General features: G+C 42.6%; 2 protein-coding genes across 4 annotated transcripts in view; both read left to right on the forward strand.

Annotated features, from left to right (window-relative positions):
* Nucleotides 1–7,878: 7,878 nt before the first annotated feature.
* Nucleotides 7,879–21,617, forward strand: LOC306934009 (myogenesis-regulating glycosidase-like). The gene is made up of 6 exons (XM_079516414.1): nucleotides 7,879–8,026; nucleotides 12,773–13,116; nucleotides 14,091–14,625; nucleotides 14,806–15,610; nucleotides 15,720–15,838; nucleotides 17,504–21,617. The coding sequence occupies exons 2-6, from the start codon at nucleotides 12,830–12,832 to the stop codon at nucleotides 17,849–17,851; spliced, it is 2,094 nt and encodes a 697-aa protein (XP_079372540.1). The 5' UTR covers nucleotides 7,879–8,026; nucleotides 12,773–12,829; the 3' UTR covers nucleotides 17,852–21,617.
* A 2,903-nt stretch (nucleotides 21,618–24,520) lies between these two features.
* The window catches only part of msh3 (mutS homolog 3 (E. coli)), a 57,911-nt gene continuing 57,009 nt past the window's right edge, over nucleotides 24,521–25,422 (forward strand). For 2 of the 3 annotated variants that reach the window (XM_079515696.1, XM_079515697.1), the window contains exons 1-2: nucleotides 24,522–24,903; nucleotides 25,057–25,186. In XM_079515696.1, coding sequence (XP_079371822.1) covers nucleotides 24,742–24,903; nucleotides 25,057–25,186 — 292 coding nt within the window. In that variant the 5' untranslated portion in view covers nucleotides 24,522–24,741. Of the gene's footprint in view, nucleotides 24,904–25,056; nucleotides 25,187–25,422 lie in introns of all 3 variants that reach the window. The other variant, XM_079515698.1, reaches the window with a different exon arrangement.

Genomic DNA, 25,422 nt, shown 5'->3' on the forward strand with positions numbered 1-25,422 from the left:
GGGTGGTAGGACCATGCCTCCTGGTCTATTTGGACAGACATGGGGGCCGCTGTTATTTACATTCCTGTCCTGATTGATTTGTATTCCCAGTCTGGACCTGTACAAACATATCTGACACAGGGCATTAACAATCAGCATCCTTTATTATAGCCTTTCCCGCCATTGTCCTTACTCCTTTCATACAACGGCAAAACATTGCTATGATTTAACACACGTGCAGACAGACAGCAATGGATTGAGGGAGGGCCTTGCCTCCTGGCGGAGATTTGCACACCACTGAATGTTCATTTATAGTATTGTTATATGTTCTTTACAAATTGCCGGAATGTGGAGAAGAACACCCTCACTGGAGATTGCAGCACACATGATTATTGGCCCGCCATTTACCTGCCACATTGACAAGGGGTTGTTTACCTTTAACAGGTTGAAGCCTGCTTCATGTACTGCAGGGTTCCCCAATTAATTTTCCTCAAGGGCCATATTTTGACTAGGATACCAGGCTGGGGGCCGAGTCCGCACGCGTGAGGTCGAGGTCTTGCCCTGAAAATTCATTTTCAGGGCAAGACCCCATTTGAAAAGGATGCCCAGTTTGACATGCATAGGCTACTGACCCCCATTTAATGCCATTTATATCTGGGACCCCCTTCCGCGGGCCGCAAGGGGGCGATCTGCGGGCCGCAAATGGCCCGCGGGCCGCCTATTGGGGAACCCTGATGTACTGTATACATAAATACACAAATTCAGCAAAAGTAAACATCATTATAAATGCTATATTGTAAAGAAAATATATGTAATTGTTGGTGAACCCCTTTATCTACTTGGTGAATATCTCCTTCACTCTGTAACTATTATTCTTCTCAGGACTCAGTGGTGGCTGCTGACATTGGTGAACATATTGTGGTCCTGAATGACTACTGTCTGAATTTCTAATCAAATGGCATTTTTAATTGACAACACTCCAGTGAATATGGTATTCACTATATGACTGAGAAGATGGTGCCATTTCTTCTTACTCCTTTGATGGTGATTGGACGTTCAAATTCATGATTTGAGGCATTTTGTTCCAAAAATGTGTTTAGCAAAAATCCACCTGTTGGTGGCGCTATAACAGGCCATTGTGAAAAGGGTGGGATTTATATCCTCATCCAAGTAGGAAAGTGTGTGAAGAATTTCACGTCAATTGCACAATGCGTTCATGATTTGAGGCTTTTTGTTCAAAACGGGCCAATCCTGCAACTTTTGGAAGATTGATTGATTGATTGAAGAATTTATTAACAGTTTGCAGAATTACAGTACATTTCAAGCACAAACTCAATACAAAGGCTGTTAACTGTGAGTGGACGACCCAATTAAGCATTACACTTGTTTCCAATAGGGTCCACCATGTTCAAATCATCAAAACATTTAGAGACGTACAAATAGACACTTCTATAGACAGAACAGGAATTCATCATAAAGGAGGTAAAAAGGGAAAAGAAATATATACAGTGAGGGGAAAAAAGGGGGGGGCGGGGGGGGGATTCAGATTTTACGGGGGCCAGTTTCGAATTGCAGCCATCCGTAGGTGCCCTTTGAGAGCGGTTTTGAAGGAGTCAAGGGATTCGCATGTCTTAATGACAGTTGGTAGGGCGTTCCACATTTTGCTGAAGTCATGTCGTTTACATATATTAGGAACAGTAGAGGCCCTAGTATGCTTCCTTGTGGAACGCCACAGCTCACTGGGAGGGGGGGGGACAGTGTTCCGTTCACTTCCACCATCTGTTCTCTCCCCTCCAGGTAGGATTGCATCCAGCTCACTGATGTGCTATCGAAACCAATTGCTTTTAGCTTGTTAACCAGTATGGAGTGGTTCACGGTGTCAAAAGCCTTTTGGAGGTCCAGCATGACCATGCCGCAGTATTTGCCAGCGTCCACCTCTTGTTTGATGTGGTCGCTCAAATAGAGAAGGCATGTGTCAGTGGAGTGGGATGTTCTGAAGCCAGATTGGAACTCGTACAATAATTTATTTGTGGCAAGATACTTTTCAACCTGTTCATAGACTATTTTTTCCATCACTTTCGAGATGGAACTAAGAATAGAAATAGGGCGGTAGTTGCCGGGGTCTAATTTACTCCCTTTCTTGTGCAAGGGGGTTACTTTGGCCAGTTTGAAATCTTGGGGGACCTGTCCCTGTTTGATGGAGAGGTTTACTATGTGGGTGATGATTGGAGCTATAGAGATGGCTGAGTCTCTGAGAAATTTGGAGGGAATGTTGTCATGGCCTGTGGCCTTGTGGGGTTGGAGGGCACTCAGTTTCTTAATTACCTCATCAGTTGTTACCATAACTAGTTTAAAATCGTCTTTACAAACACCTAGGTTTCTGTAGAAGGTTGTAATGTGCTTGACAATGACGCCAATTAGGATGGAATATCGGACAGATCCGTCTCGATAATGGTAAATGACGTAAATTCTCCTTTCATTGTCAATGGCATTTAACGTTTGTGTTGCCACAAAAAGCAGATTTGTTCAGATACATATGACGTAAATTCTCCTTTGAGAACTTGTGACACGAGTTAAGGACAAAAAGCTGTAGGAGGCGCCCCTCAAAAAAAAAGAATAATGTGTGGAACAAAATGCAGGGAGTTACTTCCTTTTCTTACTGATAGTGTACAAGAGATTTGCTATGATTGATCAAGCAGAGGGGGAAAGAAACAAAAAAAGAATTATATAATTATATACTACTAAAAAATAGTAAAATTTAAAAAAGAAAAGAAAATAGTGTTCCTGAAGAAACAGTGTAGGCTTGAGTAGCTCTCTACTTGACGATGATGTATGATCTCCCTGTTCTTCACATACATTGTCATGTATGTCCAATGCTGGTTGACAAGTAATCCTCCTTCCCAAATCTGTCGCCTGTTATAGCTCAATATGGTACAATGTCTGCGTTTATGCGTGTCACCCGGGCTCGAATGACCTCAATACTGTACATACATGTGCAATAGGGGTACATACACGTGATTGTGAGCTTATATATGTAGAGTACACACGCACGCACGCACACACACATGCGCGCACACGCGTGCACGCGTGTGCGTACCCAGAAGGACGGACACACGGACAGACGGAGTGCATACTCTCCCCCAAGCCTTCGGCCTGGTGGAGACAATAAATAAATATGAAAACAGGTGCTGTGCCTCTCACTCCTCTCACCCCTCCCACTGGGGGATTATCTGGGACTCATTGGGTGCCTGGGAATATTAATCTCTGCGGATAAAAATACTGTATTGTGGGAGATTTACCACATCCCTTCCCTTGTTCCCCTCATCCACTCTCCCACGTGGCTGCCACCATTCTTGTGTTCAGGGTAAAACGTGTCCCTGCCAGGGTCAGCTTACTGATGTGTTCTTGCCAACAGGCTGTTGATGGTGTGTTAAGCCAAGCAGTTTAAGGGGCTTACAAATGTGTGTGTGTGTGTGTGTGTGTGTGTGTGTGTGTGTGTGTGTGTGTGTGTGTGTGTGTGTGTGTGTGTGTGTGTGTGGTGTCTCATAACTATATTTTCTGTACTAGGAATAAGGTTTTCCAATTTGAATATTTGATATAAAGCTAACTCATGCCATGACTCATTGGGTACTACTAATTAGACAGCAGCTGTTGTGTAAGGAGAAACGTTGGTTTTGATTCCTCAACATTATAGCAACAACAACAATATCTGAATAAATCATATAAGAATAACAAATAATAAGGAGTGAGGTAAAAAAAAAAAAAACATAAGGTATACTAGAAAAAGTACCCTTTGCGGTTTACCTGAAAACTGTGTGCCCCCACCTCCCCCTCATTCTGAAGAGGCTGTTCAGAATGCCAAAGTGCAGACTGAAAACCAATGAACCAGAACTGAACCAGTACAAATATTCATGCATTCCACCTCAATCAAGATATTAAATAGCTAATCTTATCTTATCTTATCTTACATACTGTCTGGCTTCTGTGTTGTATCATCTCTCTCGTCTTCACTTCAATATACTTCCTTCCTACTAGTCGCTTCTCAGCTGCACTCACTCACCGTCTCAGCTCTTTAGGGGGGAGCTAGGGCCACGCTGCCTGCCAGACACAGGGCGGTGACCACAATGGAGACAGACTGCAGTAGGTGTTATAGAGGCATGAAAAGGTGAGGGCTTGTATACAGTGGTCAGGGAGGGCAGAATTACGAGAGGCTTGGAAGTGTGGTTGGGCAGAGGATAAGAATAAATAAATAAATAAAGATAGGAAATGGAAAACAAAAAGTTACGTGACAGTTGACTTGATTAGAAAGATCATGTAAGGCAGGCAGGCAACAAGTGGCAGTCGGGAGGCTGGATGGGGGATGTGTAGGAAAGGTTGAGGTTATGAGATGGCTTGACTAAAAACCAGCAGCAGTACTGCCGTTCACCAGAACTGAGTGGAGAAGCGCAGTTGCTACTTTAAACCCAAATTATACTTTGTTTTATCGCAAACTATAAATCAAGCATCAGACTACCAAGAGGAGGCCTTTTGCCTCAGCTGGTGACATGGCATTTGTTTACATTCTATCGTCTTTGGTTGAGCTGGAAGGTGACTCAGGGGAAGTTGTTTCCACTTTGGTCCTGCAGCGAGCATGCAGCGAGCAGCCCCTGTCCGTTCGGTAACAAGACAACTCACCCCTTTTGCCACTTTTGGTGAGTTGTCAGGACAACTCACCCCGAACGTCCGGACAACTCACCAGGGGTGAGATGTCTTCACTTTCGGGGGTGAGATGTCTTCACTTTCGGGGTGAGTTGTCTGACTGAATATGTAGCCTTTGAGCTCTTTTATATACTTTACTGAACTAATGGTGACATAGTTCCTATTGGATATTGAAGTAGTCTATTTTAAAGTATAATTAAGTCAAGGCATGATAGCACAATCACAATATAGGCTACAGATGTAAATATATTTATCCTAATTTGGTTACTCCAGATGGCTGAATGGTTATATAAGGTCACTTGTAATTTCTCACATGCTAATGTATAACTAGCAGTAGCCAGTCCGTTGGGAGTGCAGTCTAATTAGCAACTTTGTACAGCCGTGAGACTCTGCCTTTGAAGCGCAAACATTATCCACAAACGAACCCCCCCCCCTCAATGCTGCATAGAGAGTGAGAGAGAGAGAGACGCTCTACTCCTTACTTACAAGTGTTTCACCGGATTTTACTGTTAAATAAATAATTAGCCGTGACTGCGCACGTCTGTAGGAACCGATAATTAGATCCGAAATTGCATTAGGCCTACTGTAATGGGTGCCACGGAAAGTACAGACAACTCACCCCGCAATGTCAGAAAGTGAAGACAACTCACCGGGGTGAGTTGTCTGGACTTTCGGGGTGAGCTGTCCGTAACTTTCTCGCCCAACTCGCCCCAGCGGAAAGTACAGACAACTCACCCCGACATGTCAGAAAGTGAAGACAACTCACCGGGGTGAGTTGTCCAGTATTCGTCCGTTCACACACAGCTGATTCAGCACCACGCCTCAAAACCAGCGCTTTAAACACTCTTGGTCAGGTTCACTTGGAAGCCACGAATGATGGAGAAAGTGTGGGGGAGTAAATGCCATATTCATTCATAGTCATTCAGCTAGTGTCAGCTTTAGTCAAAATCACATTTTTGTCTCCACCAGGCCGAAGGCATGGGGAGAGAGTATGTTTTGCACTCCGTCCGTGTGTGTGTCTGTGTGTGTGTCCGTCCTTCCGTCCGTCTGTTACCAGCTAATCTCCGGCACCGTTGGCCCGATCCATGCCAAACTTTGCACACACACTCCCTGGATGCCAACGATGAACCTCTGCCCCACATTTTCCAGAACGGCCTGTTATAGCGCCACCAGGAGGCCGACTTTTGTAAAACACATTTTTGGATATTACTCCTCCATATTTTGTCCAAAAATCCCGCAAATCGTTACACAGTATCTCTATAGTCATGTGATCAAGTCAGATCAGTCCGATATTGCATATTCCATCCTGATTGGCTAACAGTGACTTTCAAAATTTGCAGGATTGGCCCGATTTGAACAAAAAGCCTCAAATCATGAACGCAGCGTGCAATTTACGTGAAATCTTTCACAGACGTTCCTACTAGGCTGAGGAATATATCCCACCTTTTCACATTGGCCTGTTATAGCGCCACCAGGAGGCCACAACCTGACCTGCCCTGGTGGAGACCTGTGCCCCGAGGGGCACTTTTTCTAGTCTTTCATTCTTTTTGTTGTGAGCTGAGACAGAATCTTTATGTATCTGCTGAATGACAATAAAGATATCTATCTACGGTGGTCACTCCAACACCAGACTATGCTGATGGAGGAAACAGTCCAACACAGCCTGACCCCTCTCCTCTGCCTACACATGGAACTCTGCAAGGGAGAGAGAAGAGTAGGGGAAGGAGGGGGAGATAAAGAAAGGGAGAGGGAGGGGGAGTAAAGAAAGGGAGAGGGAGGGGGAGATAAAGAAAGGGAGAGGGAGAGACAGGAGATGGAGATAGGGATAGAGATAGAGGGAGGGGATTTGATCAGGATTACTAGACTAATGTTTTTCTTAGCCTGCACATGGCAGCCAGGAGCCAGAATCAGACCAGCATCAGAGCAGATATGGGAACTCACATTCACACACTCGTGACAGGATGTTCTGAACATTGTAGAATGTAGTGTAGGCCTACACACCAATCACACACACCAAACAGACAGAAATGACAACCCCACAACGGCCAGCCACACACACACACACACACACACACGCAAGCACGCACACACACACGCACGCATGCACGCGCCAGCACTCAGTTCAATGTGTATAGGGTGCACAGTCCTGGCAGAAATAGTCTCACAAACAAAAAGTATAGTGGAAACCTGTGATGTCGATGCTCAAAGAGGCAGGTTACTAAACAGCAAAGAATTCACGTACAAGCATTTATCTTCCTTTACGTATACACTGCATGAAGTCAATGCTTGTGTGTGTGTGTGTGTGTGTGTGTGTGTGTGTGTGTGTGTGTGTGTGTGTGTGTGTGTGTACCATAAAGAAAGGGAGTCATACATATATATATATATATATATATATATATATATATATATATGAACACAGTTTCAAGTTTGACTAACATAAGTAAGAATGTCAATGGAGATTTAATTTTCCCTGCAATTTAAGACAAATTGCTGTCGTCACCACTAAATAACCTTCTAAATAATGGGACCTAAATTGGAAATAAATCGTCCAGCTTCTGATGTGATGTTATCTAGTGCTGCCCTCTAGTGGTAGAAAGCCTGTCAATTCAACACGTTTACAATTTACAAACCAATCAAAACAAAACAATGTAGACCTATGTAGGCTACATTTAAATAGGCATACAGAAAAGTGTAAACAGAGTTATTGCATTGCAACTTAGAGAAAACTATCTTACAAGATCATCATAATTATTATAATTTACAATTTACAATTTAGGCATTTAGCAGACGCTCTTAATCCAGAGCGATTTACATTAAGCAATAACAAAAGCATGGCATACATCACATATATAAAAAGTAGTTATCATGAATCATGCGTAAACTAAGAACGTAACAGTGGAGTATCTATGTAAACTATACATACTATACTATATAAATACTATATAATATATTATACATGTGTACTATAAAGTGCTATGACTACATAAAGTGCAATTCTAGAGCTATCTACGTAACAAGCTATAAGTCTATAAATCCACATAGAAACAAATGACAGCAGTAATTTGTATTTCAATGTTTTGCATTCACTTTGTATGAAACTTTGGGTGTATTCTCTGTTTAAATGGCATTCCATTTGCTCTAGTTTTGGGTAGATTCTTAAAAGGAAGAATCTTACCAGTAGGTGTAACGGCACAACGGCACTACATTTCCCAGAAGCCCATGACGCAAGTTCGTTTGTTTTCGGTCCACATCCGGTCACATCTCGAAAACTTGTTTTGCAAATGCGCAGTGTTCGTCAGTACTCAGTACTAGATACCCCAGATACACACAGAGGAGTCGGGGGGGAAAGGTGAGTTAACTTGCATATTGGACTAAAATTATAGACGTTTGTTGCTCATTAAAATGAACTGTTTATTCAAATGTAGCGTTAGTAAACGGCCATGGACTTCCTGTTTTTTATTTAGAAGTCAGTGTATATTTGTACGTCTCTATTAATGTTCTGATGAATTGAAAATGGTGGACCCTGTTGTAAATCAGCTTTATAAGTGTGTCGTCCACAGTAACAGTCTTTGTATTGAGTTGTGCTTTCGTGTGAAATGTACCCATGTACCTGCAAACTGTTAATAAATACTTCAATGTATTTCAAATACTTCAAATCAATCAATGGAACAAATGTGGAGCAACTTGCCCAGAGAATGATGCAGCGAGAATATCGATGAGTTTTTCCACGGCTGTCGAAGGCTAGCCCGTCTCCGGACCCCCCGGGTTGAGCTCCTTTGGACCTACCACGTAGGGTCCGGTCTCACCGGATTCAAGCGACATGGGATGCCATCTGATTTCCCCTGACTTAGCCCTGTGCTGCGGTGTGGGTGTCACGCTGACATATTCCAAACGAAGCATATGAACGCTATAGGAGACAACGAACCATCTGACCCCCCCCGCGAACGGCTCAGAAGCCGTTAAGTATTTTTAATGTTTGTACGACCGTTTTGCCAGCTCTGAAATTCTCTCTTCGGTCCCTCCTTGTTGACATCTCGGTTGGCTAGCTGCGCCTACGAGGCGCGTAGGGAGGCGCTGCTAGCCAACCGAGATGCCGAGAGGCGGTACAATGGGATGTCAACAAGAGAGAATTTCAGAGCTGGCAAAACGGTCGTACAAACATTAAAAATACTTAACGGCTTCTGAGCCGTTCGCGGGGGGGGTCAGATGGTTCGTTGTCTCCTATAGCGTTCATATGCTTCGTTTGGAATATGTCAGCGTGACACCCACACCGCAGCACAGGGCTAAGTCAGGGGAAATCAGATGGCATCCCATGTCGCTTGAATCCGGTGAGAAGGAACCCTACATAAAGTCATCAAAATGTCAGAAACTTTAACGTAGGGTTCCGAAAGGAGCTAGTCGAAGGCATACTGTAGTAGTAGTAGTGGGTGGTAGAATAATATTCACCTATGGCCCTACAGTCCTTTTGTAGAAGTATGTGACCTCTACCTCGGGTAGAATAATTCAAGTGCAAAGACTACGTCTACGCATGAGCTGGACCAGCAGCCACAATGTAGCAGTTGTCTACCAACAACAAGAAAGAAACAATGGTGTTGAGGAATCAATGGCTATTAAACAGCGTTAGACCTTTTAAATCATGACAGAGAAACAGAGAAACACTTAACTATATTTTCTACTATTGTAGACTACTATCTTCTTATTTAAAAATGTTAATGAATTAGTAGTGTTTTTTAGTGTTGCAGTTAGTGTGTAATAATAAAAATAATGTTTTGGCAATATAATTCATGTAAACAGTCATGAGAGCGAGAGGACCATTGACATGCTATAATTCATGTAAACAGTCATGAGAGCGAGATTGACATGCTACTACAGGGCTTGACATTAAGGCTTGTCTGCTTGTCCGGGACAAGTAATAAATCTTTCCGGACAAGTGCCTCAAAACTTTACTTGTCCGTTGGACAAGTGACTCTTGCTTTCACTTTTTCTGTGACGCTCCTAGCAGCCAACAATATTGTCTGGTATTATTGTCTGGCTTTCCAAATAATCACCTTTCCAATATTGGTAATAGCCCTAGAATGTCTGTGATCTTATATACATTTCATATATTTCCAAATACACAGCAATCGATTGGTCCTATCCACGCACGGTTAGCAGACTGATCATGTCGGCATTTAAACTTGTAGCACTGTGTTTGTACTAGTGCGCTTGTACCCACCCAGTAATGAATTCCTATGACTATAGAAGTCAGATATTGTGCTCTAGTTTCATATAAAGTAAAATATCGCCACTTTTACACGAGAAAAACCTGGACTGAAAATATGAAACTTCCTTTGGGAACAGTTGATGTTTGGGAAGCACTAACGTATGGGGCACACAATTGATAGGTGGTAATTGATCACACCAACTATTTTTATATGGCCCATACATTTGTGCTTCCTAAAGGAAGGTTTTGATATGTTCAGTGCTGCACTCACCGGAGAGAATGACGTCCATGTGCAGCTCGTGGAAAAGTATGATATTTTACTAAATATAAGTTTTCTACCAGAACTTTCAAATGAATATGAAACTAGTCCCCAATACGAATCCAATCCTTAGGAATTAATTATTGGGTGAGTGCACATGCAGTGATACAAGTTTAAATGCCGACAAGGTCAGTCTGCTATTTCCTTGTCCAAAGGACAAGTGCCTCAAAAAGTTAATGTCAAGCCATGTACTATAAGTTAATACCAGGTTAATACACAAATTTAGGCTATGTAAACCATTTTTGCACAGATGCAACAAAATAGCCCAAAATAAATCACAATAACAACAAAGTTGAATTTGTCCAGTAATGATTGCGTTTACCTATACAGTGATTTATAAATGTTGTGTTTGAAAATGTGGAAATCTTCATATTCCTTATGGATCTAAATCTAATTTAAACCAGTAAACTTAACTAGTACCAAATTAAAATACAAAAAGACCCGTCACAATCCACCCAGAAACAGTTTTCTTTTTGTGATAGAAAAATGGGTAACACTTGCTGCATCACATGTCTATAATGCATTATAAACATACTGTATAATAATAGTTATAATAAGAACTCATAAATAATCATAAGACTTTATGACAATAATCATAACACATTCTAAAGCATTTTAAATGATTATGTGATTATCATAATATTTCATAATTGCTGGAACAAATTTTGAATTAATAAGGTTTTATTTTTCACTTTATTTTTGTACTCAGGAACACTTTTTTAAACAAAATTAGCTTGCAGGCTTCCTATCAATACCACAACGGTTTATTGGGGCATTACAAACTTGTTCTCGCCTCTCCCGTTTTTATGCCAGAACTTCTGGGATCTCAGATTACCTGAACCACAACCTGGGCCAGATTCTATTTTGATAATTACATTGTTTATATATTAAAAAATGATTATTTTTTATAACTGACTAAAGTAGTCTATTTCATACTTTATTACATACAGCGGTGTCATGTGAAAATAGTCGTGTTACATCGGGACTAGTGAGCTTATACATATAGATAAATATGAAAACTTAATATTTCAATAAAGCTAGCTGAGCTGGAATAGAACTGAATGTGTAGTTGAGCAGCTCTGCTGTGGATGTTTGGCCCACATTGTGGTTGTGGAAATATAGGCTTTCCACACCTGAACTGTAGCAGTACAGTTATTTGAGGGCTATGCCAGATAAATAGTGTTTACAGATTTCCAAGATGCCCTAATCTCATAAATATGTAATTGAAACGTGCTGACAGGGTGTCTGCAGGTTAACATTGTAGAATCTAAGAGGGTGTTTTGTAGTGTATCTGGTGCCTTTACCTCCAGGGATTGGCATGCTGCCAGTACTGCCACACACCAGCTGATTTCCACCCTGCTCTCAGTTGAACTGATGCTGCTGCAGGCAGCTGCTGTACTCTGCTGCAGACAAGCACAAGGAATGTAGACCTAAATCCTCAGATATAACTCAAGACACTGCCACCGCTGCCACCCTTTAAGATCTCCATATATGGAGCTGACCTGTTCTGACATTCCATATGTTGATCTGACCTCATCAATGAATCATGAATCATACGTAAGCTAAGAACCTAACGGTGGAATATCTTTATAATGAAACTATGCGTATACACTATAGAGTGCTATGTCTACATAAAATGCTATCTAAGTTACATAAGTTGAGCCTATGCATATGCCTGTAAGGTCGTCGAGGCTAGGGCAAGTGCTACGGCAGTTGCAACAGGCTAAAATGGAGTCTGAAGAGGAGGGTTTTCAGACTATGGCGGAAGATTGGGAGTGAGTCTGCAGTTCTGAATGATTGCAATGGGAAGTGCATTCCATAGTTTTTGGAGCCAGAAGGGTTTGGGACGTGTGGAGCATTGAGCGTTTTTAGCGAAGGTACTTCCAGCCTCCCTGCGTCGGCTGATCTGAGTGCGCGGAAGGGTTTGTAGGGTCCAATCAGACTTGCAAGATATGGGGGTGCCATACCTTTGGTTGCTTTGAAGGCTAGCATCAGAGTTTTGTACTGTGCGGGCGGTGACCGGGAGCCAATGGAGGGAGCGGGGAAGGGGGAAGACATGTGAGAACTTTGGCTGGTTGAGGACCAAGCGAGCTGCGGCATTTTGGATCAATTGGAGAGGCTTAAGTGCGCATGCCGGTAGGCCAGTGAGGAGGGAGTTACAATAGTCAGGTTTTGATATGACTGATGTCTGGATTCGACGAGTTAGACCTTCCTCACCCAGGAGTCAGCCCAGACTCCTGGGTGAGGAAGGTCTAACTCGTCGAATGTTCTATTATTGTAACTATATTAGACTATAATATACTAGTGTAAACCTACAGGATCGAGTGACAGCTGTATTCAATGTGTGCTTTGAATGAGAGCTGACTGTCCAGGACAACACCAACATCCATCAAGCTGCCTCATGCATTGCTAAGGAAACGGGAGATAGGCTCTTGACATTTCGGTCACATGGCTTGGGCACCAACGGTTCCCAAGGCTACTTACTTATTCATAGATGAAACCTTAACACCTTTTAGATCTGTTGATCTACAATATACCTTAACGAACCTGTATGTTTAATCTCACTATTCCAGGGATGCACAAACCAGCAGCGATTTAGAAATACTTCTCAGCAGGACAGCAGCAGCACTATGTACCAGATCGTCCCCGGAGGTCCTGGAGGTCCTGGGGACCAGATCATGGGCGGCGGGCGGGGTGGCTCCCCAATGAAGAAGAAGCTGGGCCGCGAAGGACGCCCCCTGGTGCTGGCGGCGTTGTTGGGATGTGTGCTGGTGCTGGCCGCTGTGGTCTCCTGGTGCTACTACTCCGCTTCACTGCGTAAGGCTCAGCTACTGAAGGCCGAGCTTCTCGACCTCAACAAGGACGGCTTTGTCATCCGCAGCCAGGCGGGGGCTGTCATCTTCACTATGGCCTTCAGGTGGATTCCCCTCTCTTATTCTCCCTATTTAGACGTCCCTCTCTCTCTCCCCATTCTCTTTTCTCTTGCTGGACTAAATGCATGTGTTTATGTATGAAGTGAAATCAGCCTCATCATACTTTCGGCACATTGCATTGCATCTCTGTATTTGGGCTACGTTTTCTGGCACAAGTCTCATTCAGAAATGTAGTTTTGTGTCAATGTTTGTTTGAATCAAGAGGGGTTTATTTGTCACTCACTCATTGGTGTGGCATGGTCCGCAAGACTGTGCAACATCATCAATCAATACAATGCACACGATCATAATGAGAATAGTGCTCCCTGCTGGGTGCCGACTCCGAGCTATAACAGCCTGTGTGTGTGCTGTGTGGATGGACAATGAGAAGCTGGACACTAGGCAGACGCAAAACAATGTCCTGCATTTACATAGGAGAGAAGGTGTGTGAATAACACAAAGTTAGGAGGTCTAATGATATTACACAGTAAAAATGTCTGTTAATTCATTCAATTGTAACTTTTCTTTTTTACTATAATTTTTATCCCACACTGAACACTGAACACTTCAGATTGTACTGTGCAATTTATCTAATATAAATTATGCATAGCTTGTGAACTAATTCAGGCAGATATTGTTTGAAATGGTCACAAAAATAGCATAAATAGCTGGTCTACAAGGTCACAACGCATTGCATTGTGAGTCGTGACACGTTGTGCGCTTGTTGATCGCCTGTTTTCGCTGTACAATGATGTATATGCAGCTTAAAGGATATTTCACTTTCAAACATGTTTGAGGTAATTTTAACTCTACTCAGAATAGGAAGGGGGCGTTTCTGATCAAAAAGAATATCAAATATCTAAATACTGAATCAACCAACTTAAAAACTGTCCGAGATGCTCACAAAAGCTTGATTAGATGTTAAAATTATACGTGCTGTGCACAACCCCCACATGTTCTCACTTCCTCTTCTCCTCAGGTCTGGGACTCTGGACCTCGACTCATGCTCAAAAGAAAGTAACACTCTGGCTTGCAGCCAATCAGACTCTGGGAGGATCAACTTCTTCATCCAGACAGTGGATGGACACAAGGACACGGTCATGTGCTACCGTGTTCGTTGGGAGGAGCTGGAGCATGATCGCTTGGTGGAACACGCCATGTCCTATAATGATTCCCACTGGTACGGAGGGGCGGAGACTGCGACGCAGCACTGGCCGATCAGCATGCAGGGTGAAGAGGAACCACGCCCTTTCATCACTAGCGACGTTTATTCCAACCGTAATGCTTTTGGGGGGATCCTGGAACGCTACTGGCTGTCGTCGAACGCCACGGCCATCAAGATTAACGACTCTGTTCCCTTTCACTTGGGCTGGTCGGAGCGGGACAGGACTATGAGGTTCCAGGCGCGCTACCAGGACTCGCCATACAGACCACCGGAAGGACAAAAGGCCCTGCCTGAACTCAGCTACAGGGTGTGCGTGGGGTCTGACGTCACCTCCATTCACAAATACATGGTGAGTTTCCAAAATATGCCATATGTTCTTACCTTGTTTTGATTTCAAGAGCTATAATTTAGTACCTGTCCAAAATGTTACTAATGTTTATGCATGTATGACGTAAAAAAATGTATTTCTTTGTAATCTATACACATTTTGCCAAAATCCTTGTGTGTTGCGTGTGCACGTTTTGTATAGGTTCGGAGGTATTTCCCGAAGCCGATCAAGGTCCCTGCCCCTGACGTGTTCAAACACCCGGTGTGGTCCACCTGGGCCCTCCACAAGACAGCCGTTACCCAGGAGAAGCTGCTGAGCTATGCCTCTGACATCACCAAGCATGGCTTCAACTGCTCCCACCTGGAGCTTGATGATCGCTACACCGCTGACTATGGGGAGTTTGAGTTCGACCCGCAGAAGTTCCCCAACGCCAGCGACATGTTTGACAAACTCCGCGAGGATGGCTTCCGGGTGACGCTGTGGACACATCCGTTCATCAACTATGACTCCTTTAACTTTGGTGTCGGTGTGGAGCGAGGGCTGTTCGTGCGTGAGCCAAGTGGCGAGCTGCCTGCCCTCGTCCGGTGGTGGAATGGCATCGGCGGGATCTTGGACTTCACCAACCCTGATACCCGCGAGTGGTACTCAGCGCAACTCCTCGAGCTCAAGGAGCGCTACGATGTGGTCTCCTTCAAGTTTGATGCCGGGGAGACTAGCTACCTCCCACGCCAATTCAGCACCCTGGTGCCCCTCGCTGACCCTTCCACCTTCACCCGCCGCTACACAGAGATGGCCATGCCATTCAGCGAACGTGCTGAGTTAAGGGTGGGATACCAGAGTCAGAACATCTCCTGCTTTTTCAGGATCATTGACAGGGACTCTGTGTGGGGCTATGAGCTGGGCCTCAAGTCCATCATCCCCACTGTGCTGACTATAAGCATACTGGGTTACCAGTTCGTCCTGCCTGACATGATAGGAGGCAACGCGTACCCCAACCGCACCACACGTACGTAACACCCACAGAACATGCGTTGAAGTTGGATGACTTGTTTTGATGTGGTTTTATAATCCAGGGTAGTCTTCTTGAGTATTGTCACTATTGTGTTGTGTTTCAGGTGGTTCAGATGGTAAAGATGGTCTGCCGGATAAGGAGCTCTACATTCGATGGTTAGAGCTGTCTGCCTTCATGCCTGCCATGCAGTTCTCTATACCACCCTGGGCCTATGACAAAGAGGTGAGCAAAGCTAACCAGTTGATAATGATCACAGTCATAATTATTATAAGTTACTGTCCTTGGAAACCTGTGGGTGGCTACAGGGGCACTGTTGCCTCACAACAGGACGCTTTTGGGCTTTCTTTGTAGAGTTAGCATTTTCTCTGTACTGTTCACGTGGGTTTAGTCACACCAAATGACATCCATGCTAGGTACATTCTCATCTCATACCAGTGCCCTTGACCAAAAAGGCCTGGCCTTTGAGCTGGAGCTGGTGTCCGGGTGCTGGAGAATGGATTATGATGGTTAGGAGCAGGGTAGACGACAAGGGAAATTTTCTCCGGGCCAGTGGCTTTTCAATATCACTGGCCCCACCATTGTAACCACTAGCCCAGGAAAATGTATCAAGAATTAAAAATTGATTCCATATAATATCATGTGCAAATAAGTAAATATAAACTACTATAACTATGGTAGATACTATACATTTCTATAGAGAAATTGTTCATTATTGTATCATGATTATGGTCAAAATACCTCATTTTGATTGCACAAGGGTAAAATATTTGCTATGAGTATTATTTTTATAATGTACTTTCTGCTTGTCTGTCATTGTCAGGAATTAGAATATAATGTTTAGGTATTGGCTACTCTTATCCCTAAACTGGGATTATGCTGGAATATACACATAACTCCCTCATAACACTCATAACTCATGAACACATGCACATCTCACGTGAGTGAGAGTGTGGCTGGCTGAAATGTTTTCTTTTCGTCTTGTACTCTCATTCTCCCTTCCGGTGACTTTCTTTTCTTTGTCACTGGCTTTAAATAATTGTACCACAAAGATGAAAGGATGAAATAAACACTTCTCACGTGTCTCGCCGGGGCAAGCATTGACCTACTGCAGCATTCAGAGCTTTTTTGAGGGGCGCAGCTATAGTGTAGATTTTTGTCCTAACACAAACATTAAATGCCATTGACAATACATTTGGAAATTACGTCATATGTGTTTGAGCAAATCTGTATTTTTTTTATTATAACACAAACATTAAATGCCATTGACAATGAATGGAGAATTTACGTCATATGTAGACTAGCAAATCGGTATTTTTGTTAATTTCCCTTTGACAATGAATGGAGAAATTACGTCATGTGTCTGAGAAAGTCGATATTTTTGTCCTAACACAAACATTAAATGCCATTGACAATGAATGGAGAAATTTGTCATATGAATTGTAGACGAGCAAATATTTTTGTTAAATTCCCATTGACATTGAAGAACGTACGTCATATGTGTCTGAGCAAATCGACATGTTACGTCATGATGATGTATGATGATAAGAGCGCCCCTCACTTCACACAGGTGTGATTTTTTAAATTCTTTTTTACAAAACATTATTTTAGTAGCCCGAGCAGGGAAGTAGGAGGTGTGCTCTACTGGTCCAGACGTTTTAAATCGTTCTTCTGGGCCACCAGACCATTTATAATGTTAAACCCTGGTTCATGGGTAAGCAGGTAAATGCACTTGCCTATATAAATACACCTAAGGCAGCAGCCCTTGCTACAAGGCAGTGTCCCAACTCCCTAACCAATGTGCCAACTTGCCATCAAGAGGTTAAGCTGATGGTCATTCAAGGTCTCGGTTACCCTGTCATGCTAACATGTTTATGCCGTTATCCAAAGGTTGTGGAGATAGCGCAGAAGTTCACTCAGCTTCATGAGACCTTGGTGGCCCCGAGGGTTCTAGAACTGGCCAGTGAAGTGCTGCATACAGGAGACCCGATTGTACGCCCCCTCTGGTGGATCGCCAACGACGATGAGGCAGCCTATAAGATCGACTCCCAGTTCTTGATAGGGGATGACCTAATGGTGGCTCCTGTGCTGGAGCCCGGTAAGCAGGAGAGAGACATCTACCTGCCGGCAGGACGGTGGAAGAGCTACAAGGGAGAGCACTTCGATAAGGGCCCCATGTATCTCACAGACTACCCTGTGGACCTTGACGAAATAGCTTACTTTACATGGGTGCACTGAATGACAGATCACAACCAAATCCACACACACACACACACACACACACACACACACACACACACACACACACACACACACACACACACACACACACACACTGATTCTAGTGAGCACACAAGTTGAATGGCTTAAACACAACCACACAGATTTTAGTGAGCACACAAGTCAAGGGAGAGCAGGATGCTTTTTTTTCATGGAGAACTGGCCATGACGAAACCTTCAAAAGCGGACAGCAAACTCTAAATAACGATTAAGCCCACATCTCCACTGACCCTGCTCTCTGCCCACAGCTAGATCATAGTAGCGCCCCACTTTCTAATCCTTTGATTCTCATCTTTCAGCTGTTCCATCCTCATGTGTGCCTTCCAAAGCTAATAGTCAAACTGACCTGAGATTGTATCGTGATCAGATCACACAGTCTTCCATTTTACGGATGTTAGATTCAAGACTGGTCTACGTAACTACAGCACCTAGACTTGAATGGTTGTTGTGGTTTCAGATCAACTTACGCCAACTATCGCCGTGTTTCTGTGCCATGTTTCTAATGATATTTTGTCTAGTATTCTGTGATAGTGCCAAGCAATACAGAAAAGGGATGCCAAGCAGCAAAGGGCCTCGGGTGGGATTTGAACCCAGGCCACCGCGAGAAGGACTTGGCCTTCATATGGGACACGCTCCACAGGTGAGCTACCTGAGCGCCCCATCTCTGTGCCATCTTTTGAACTTTATTTCAGGGAATTTGATCAAATGGCAGTAGGAATAGTCTAATTTAGTCTCGCGTATCCAGGCAATCAAAGATCAATGATACGTCTTATTGAATGGGCTTGAATCGCGGGGAAAACCAGTGCCAACAAACCTAGCCTACTACTTTGAAAACCCATCTCGATACCGTCCCAATATGAAGGACCGCCCTAAAGTCTTTGCATTGGTTCTGCGATGCTTTTATTTTAACATTTCCTAATTGTTTACACCTGGTTTAAGCTGATCTCTGATCATATGTACGCAAGACTAAGTTTAAAAGAGAGAACTCTGCACACAGTTCTGCTCCACAGTGCTTAATTTATTTAAAAACTGTCACATGAAGTCACGTGACCCACATACCATATAAGGGAGGCTGTCATTGTCATTAACTTTGTCACCTGATGAAGGCCATCCATGGTCAAAATGTTGTCTGATTAATGCCAGTGTTTTTGAGTGGTGTAAACCACTCCTACAACTGGCTTTGTTAGTTTACGTGTCTGTCTGTCTGTCTGTCTGTCTGTCTGTCCGTCCGTACCAAAAAAATGAGCATGGTTGCTATGGTCACCCAGTTCACACAGGTGTGATTCATTACGTCAGACATTACGTCAGACCACAGCTGATCAGTCTATATAAGACCTTACACCACTCAGTTCACACGGGTGTGATTTTTAAAATATATTAAGCACTGGAGCAGAGCTGTGTGTGGACTTCTCTCTTTTAAACTGTATCTACCTATTGTCCAGCACCAGCAATGGACTGGATGTGCGCAACCCACCTGTTTTTAAACTAGGTATGCAAGACCAAGGGCTCCATTTTCGTCGCCGCTAAACCCCTTATCCCTAAACTTCTTTGCCTTTTTTTACTATTTTGCAAAACATTTTTGAATAGTTATAATGGCCAGTCTACAAGCTCACAACGTGTCAATGTAGATTGGCTAATTGAACTATTCAAAAATGTTTTTCAAAATAGTTAAAAAGAAGTTTAGGGATAAGGGGTTTAGCGGTGACGAAAATGGAGCCCCAAGTCCCATATTACCGTGTGGCTGTGTGTGTGAGAGTAAAAGATGCACTGGTATTATATAAGCAATGTGTATTTTAGTTTGTAGTTTGACACTGTTGGGGTCCTGAAGTGCAACAAATAATGCACTCTGAGTTGGACATTGCACCCCGACTCAGAGGACATTCCAAGTTTACCTGATGTTTCCTGACCTGATGTCAACATGGAATTGGCTTTTATAGGAAAGCCTAAAGGGTGCTGCTGTTCCCACCAGTTGAGCTAAAATGAACAAAACTCTAAGCATATTACAACCATTTGCATTCTCAGGCCAATTGTGTGCACAGTAGTCACCCAAAGCACTTTCTCTTAGCTTAGTTTTTCCTTTTTAGCTTTTGGATAGGATTGGAGCATCTGTACAGACTGGTGTTTTGTTATGTAGAACATGCTTAGGCCTGTCACTCGGCACACTGACAATGTTTATGTCAACATTCCTTGATCTGTGGTGTTAACTGTTCACCATTTGAGTGCCAACAGCTACTGTATTGTGCATTTTTCACTCAGACTGGTTAATACAATCACAGCTCAGGGAAGACATTAAAGAGCCCATAAGTTTATTTTATTTATATACTCAAAAGTGTGCAGTTAACTCATATGAAGGACATTGTAGCATTTGTTTGAATATTTGCGTTTCATTTGCCTTGCTAAACAGGGATTGTCCTCAAAGATCCCGTCCATGTCTTTCAGCAACATGCTCCCGCCTTGTTCCTTTGCCTTATCAGCTCAGTTAAGATATCATAACCATATAACAGCCAGCCAGGTTGGGTAAAAAAAAAAAAAAAACTCGGCTCTTGCCTGCTGCATTATAATTCATGCCTATATATGGCCTTCAATTTCCTACCTGATGGCAATGAAAGCTTGAAATAATATGATTGAAATTTCAATCTTTTATCCAACTGCCTATGATCATAATTATTTGCACCTTGAGATTTGCTCAATGTCAACAGGTGTCATAGTAATATATTGCAAGGAAATGCTTTGAAATGACTGGCTTAATTTATTTGTGTCCACTATGTGATCTATTATTTTTATGTAATATTGTTGAATGTATTACTATTATCTTGGATTGCTTTCTTGATAGGGATATAATAAGGGATTACATAAACAAAGTGTGTATTAAACTATTCATCTGCTTTAGGTTGTCAGTTTTGGACAAAATCCATCTCTTCATTAGCAATACACAACTCTGTGCTTTGATAATGACATGATAATGAGATAATGACAATGAGCCATGGGCTCATTACCATGGGAGAGCCTAAAAAAGCCATGGATGAATATTCTTGCATTATTTAGGTGGACTGCCAAAGACTACAGCAATATGTGGTTGTGGTTTTTCATAGTGTACTGTACACTGTATTTGCTGCAACTTAAACGGAAGATACTATGAATGTGTCACTTCTCCAGCCGAAACAATTAAACATTGCATAATTTATTTTTCACTCATTAGTATGTCACTCTTAAACTCTTTAATGCTTTTCTAGTAGGGTGTAGATTTTCTTATTCCAGTCTCCCAATAAATGTTAACTTTTCTGCCTCATTAAGACTATTTGAGGACTACTACCCAGTGTGCCATAGATAAACCACATTGCCTGATTTCCTAGTTTTTGTGGAAAAGATGCTACGCTTTTATTTCTTGTTCCAGTTTTTCAGTAGATCGGAGAGTCTTAGAAGTTAAATACTTTTTTTGGGGGGCAAATTGTGGCCTTCTCATTTGTTATCCTGTTTGCGTTGAATGTGTAAATTAACCAAGAAGCTATGCAGTAAAATATGTAGTGCTAATTACGCGTTCAAAGTTAAATTAACACTTCAGATTTGACTGTGCATGTCACATTGATACACCAGTCCTCAAACTGTTTTTGTGTCGTTTTATCCCTGTCCTTTCAAAATAGGTTTTTGTAACCAACCTATTGTTAACTGGAAATGTGAACACTGTACTGATAGTGGTCAATAAAAAGTAACAGTTTTGTGGTGACCAATTATTAGATTGAATTATTGTTCTGTTTATTAGTGTACCAGGAAGACAAGAGACTTTAACAGATGTGATTTTCCTCCCATTGAACCAAACAAAGACAGGAATTGGTGCAAGGAGAGAACAAAGCAACCCATTTCACTCAAGAATTAAGTTACTTTTTTCAGATCTTCAAATTGAGGAGAATAACAGCTGAGGACAACAGCAGCAGAATGATGTTAGGACCAGTGTGCTTGGTGCTGTTACACAAGTCTCCCTCACAGCAAGCCATTGCACCTCCACATGCTATGCTGCTCTGACAGCCCTTGGTGACCATGTTATAACCTGCTAACAGAAGAAAATGGAAGAAATGAAACACTGACCTAAAAAAAATAGCATCAATTGGTTGGTACAAGTTTAGGCTACTGGTTACTTGATTACACAAACTTGCAACCTGTTTGATATATGACATCTCTCCCATGTATAAATACCTAAATATGAACTATACTTCATACACGTGTGGTGTGCCATCTTACCCTCAAATTGTAAGGAGAAACAGCGGTTGAAGACGATGGGACATGATTTGGTGTCTGTGCACGAATGGGGTTCAGTTGCAGTACATGTGAAGCATCTTAATCCATGAACTAGGGAGACATTACTGTTACAAATTGAGCTAGAAAAGGCCTCATTATTCTACTATGTTATTCATCAACGTGGAAAACATCTGTAAACAAATTGCAGCAATAAGACAACCACTTATACTGATTTTAACTTTTAATGAGTATACCGGGTTCTTACCTGTAGATATAGTCATAAAAAGAACTGCAACGGTTCCACACAGCTTCATCGTGCAAGGGGTGATGTACAAATAGAGTAATAGGCTTTAAAAGAAGAAGTGGATTGTGGGTCCAACCTCTTTGAACTGGCTTGTTTTTCAGCATTTGCATTTCTTAACAAAGGCTCTTTACAAGTGACCTGAATAACATTAGCCAAAATGACCTTGTCCTTCTACCAGCCTAAGTGAAAAAGGTTCTGGTTGCCTACATGACCTTTCACTTCTTTGTAAAGCACTTTTACTTCATGCCTCCCAACATTAAATAGAAATTAGCCATCATTCGTGCACTTGTTGTCGTTCACGTGTTCCGGTGGCTTTATGTTATTCATTCCCTTCTGTTGATATTTATGAATCTTATAACTTTGGACACAGCATGCTTTGCCAATGCATGTGAATATGCGCCAAACGGTAGTCATCGGTTTGTTGTGGTCATAGAGCATGACGCTTACTGTACAAGTAATGATCATGACTAGCGTAGACTTATTTATCGATTCTGACGTCGGAGAGTGATGACGTCAGAATCGATAAATACGTCTACGAGAGTCTAAATCTTGGGCTAGATCATGACCTTGACATCAGTGTCAAGATCCTGGTTCAGTCAAGAATCTAAGATACAGTAACGGTAAGTACAATGGTATGGAATACACAGAGCAGGTGTTCTGCCATTTTAACCAACTCCCCATCAACTCCCCCTTAATTTTGAACATGTATTCCCTTGTTCTCAGTGCTGCTTTTTGATTGATTGATTTATTAACAGTTTGCAGAATTACAGTACATTTCAAGTACAACTCAATACAAAAACTGTTAACTGAGTGGACGACACCATAAAGCATTACACTTGTTTACAATAGGGTCCACCATTTTCAATTCCTCAAAACATTAAGAGATGTACGAATATACACAACTATATAGTCAAAACAAGAAATCATCATAGAGGAGGTAAAAAGGGGAAAGAAACATACAGTGAGGGGGGAAAGGGGTGGTTGGGGGATTCAGATTTTACAGTTTCGAATTGCAGCCGTCCGTAGGTGCCCTTTGAGAGCAGTTTTGAAGGAGTAAAGGGATGTGCATGTCTTAATGACTGTTGGTAGGGCGTTCCATATTTTGGTGGCATAGGAGCGAAATTAATTTAGTCCCTTGTTTGTGCCGAATCTGGGTTGTACATGGTTTGTTGAACTCCCTCTGGTGTTGTGGGTGTGGACTTCGTTGACATTAAGGAAGTATTTAGACAGGTACATGGGTATCTCATGGTGGAGTAGCGAATCTTGTGGACCAGACCCATTGCAAGATGATTGATTGATTGATTGAAGAATTTATTAACAGTTTGCAGAATTACAGTACATTTCAAGCACAAACTCAATACAAAGGCTGTTAACTGTGAGTGGACGACCCAATTAAGCATTACACTTGTTTCCAACAGGGTCCACCATGTTCAAATCATCAAAACATTTAGAGACGTACAAATAGACACTTCTATAGACAGAACAGGAATTCATCAAAAAGGAGGTAAAAAGGGAAAAGAAATATATACAGTGAAAAGAAATATATACAGCTGTACTCTGTCGTCAACCCTAAGCCATTCCAGCCTGTCAAAGTGGGCAGGGGTGAGGTTGGTTCGGGGAGTGAGGCCAAGTAGTAGCTAGTTTGTTTTGGGAAGTCTGGAGCCTTGTTTTAAGGGCCTTATGGTGCTGTGGTACCAGGAGGTGCATGCATACTTGCATACTTGAAACCTTGCATACTTGAAACCTTGTACTGCTGCCAGTAGATGGAGACAAATAATCTGTTTTCAAAGCATAGAAGCATAATAAGCATTTATAAATAAAAGCAAACATTGGTAGTCTTAAATAGGCTAGTGTTCATTAAAATATATTTACATTTCCTGTGGATTTCGTTAACCCCTTAAACTGGAACTCAGTCTGGCTCCTCCCTCCACTTCCTCCCGGGTGCTTCTGCGTTTACTCCTATGGTTTACTCCCTTCATCATCCCACAACAATAACAATGGAAGTGGTGCTGAGAGATTAATGCTAGAATAAAAAAAAGTCTGCCACGGGGGGTCGCTCCTGCGTTGCTCGCTATTCCGCACCCTATGCTGACCCTATGTCCCACGCATAGAGTCCCACGCCGTGACGCTACAGTCTATGTCCCACGTCATTTACGCGCCGGTGTGATCTCAGCACATGCGACAGTACCACAATGTTTTGAAATAACCAGGGGTTGTCTTTTATGATATAGTTTTTGTACTGGCAAATTAATCATGCATTAATTCGTGACGCATAACCGCCCGGTTGTGTTGTTAGGAAGGAATCGCAAGCATGCCTAAATCACTCAAGAAGTCCTGCACCGGCGTCCAGACCTCCATTAGCAAGTATTTCGGGGGTTCGAGCGGCAAGAGTGGGTCTCATTCTAACACCAAATCAGGGAATAACCATAATCAAAAGCCCGCTGAGCAGCACCACCAGTTTTCTAGAGGCAAGGTGAGAAGTAGTCCTATTACACTTCATTATACTTTAACTGATGTCATGTCACCAACACCAATCAATGTGCAGTGTATTATCCACCATAGCTTGTACAGTCAGTATGTTCGACAGTTCGAGAGATGTTTACTTGTGTCTTGCTGACTCTTGCAGAAGAAGCACGTCTCCTCTGGCTCTGATGATGGCTTCGGGTTGCCAGGCAAACGAGCTAAACGGTCCCACAATGGTCACCAGGTGGAGGATGTGGACTGTGAGGATGTATCCGACCAGAGCGTCAAAGAAGGTGTGTGTACTGACTATTCTTACGTTACGAGGACCAAATGTCCCCACGTATAGTAGAATGTGAGAGATGGTCAGATGGACGTTGTGCCCTTGATTCCAGACGTAATGACATATGACATCTGTCATTACATCTGATCTGTCATATGTCATGACAATATGACTGTCGTCTTGATCCAAGGCAAGGCTACATTTTCCTGGTCCTACTCCTCACAAGAAGCAAAAAAGGGTGATTTTATG

The sequence above is a fragment of the Electrona antarctica genome (assembly GCF_951216825.1).
Source record: "Electrona antarctica genome assembly, chromosome: 12".
Classification (NCBI taxonomy): domain Eukaryota; kingdom Metazoa; phylum Chordata; class Actinopteri; order Myctophiformes; family Myctophidae; genus Electrona; species Electrona antarctica.

Bases quoted from the DNA above. Each gene is read 5' to 3' on its own strand.
- LOC306934009 (XM_079516414.1), top strand. From the start codon at position 12,830: ATGTACCAGATCGTCCCCGGAGGTCCTGGAGGTCCTGGGGACCAGATC. The intron at 13,117-14,090 runs GTGGATTCCCCT...TCTTCTCCTCAG, and splicing joins ATCTTCACTATGGCCTTCAG to GTCTGGGACTCTGGACCTCG. The intron at 15,611-15,719 runs GTACGTAACACC...GTTGTGTTTCAG, and splicing joins GTACCCCAACCGCACCACAC to GTGGTTCAGATGGTAAAGAT.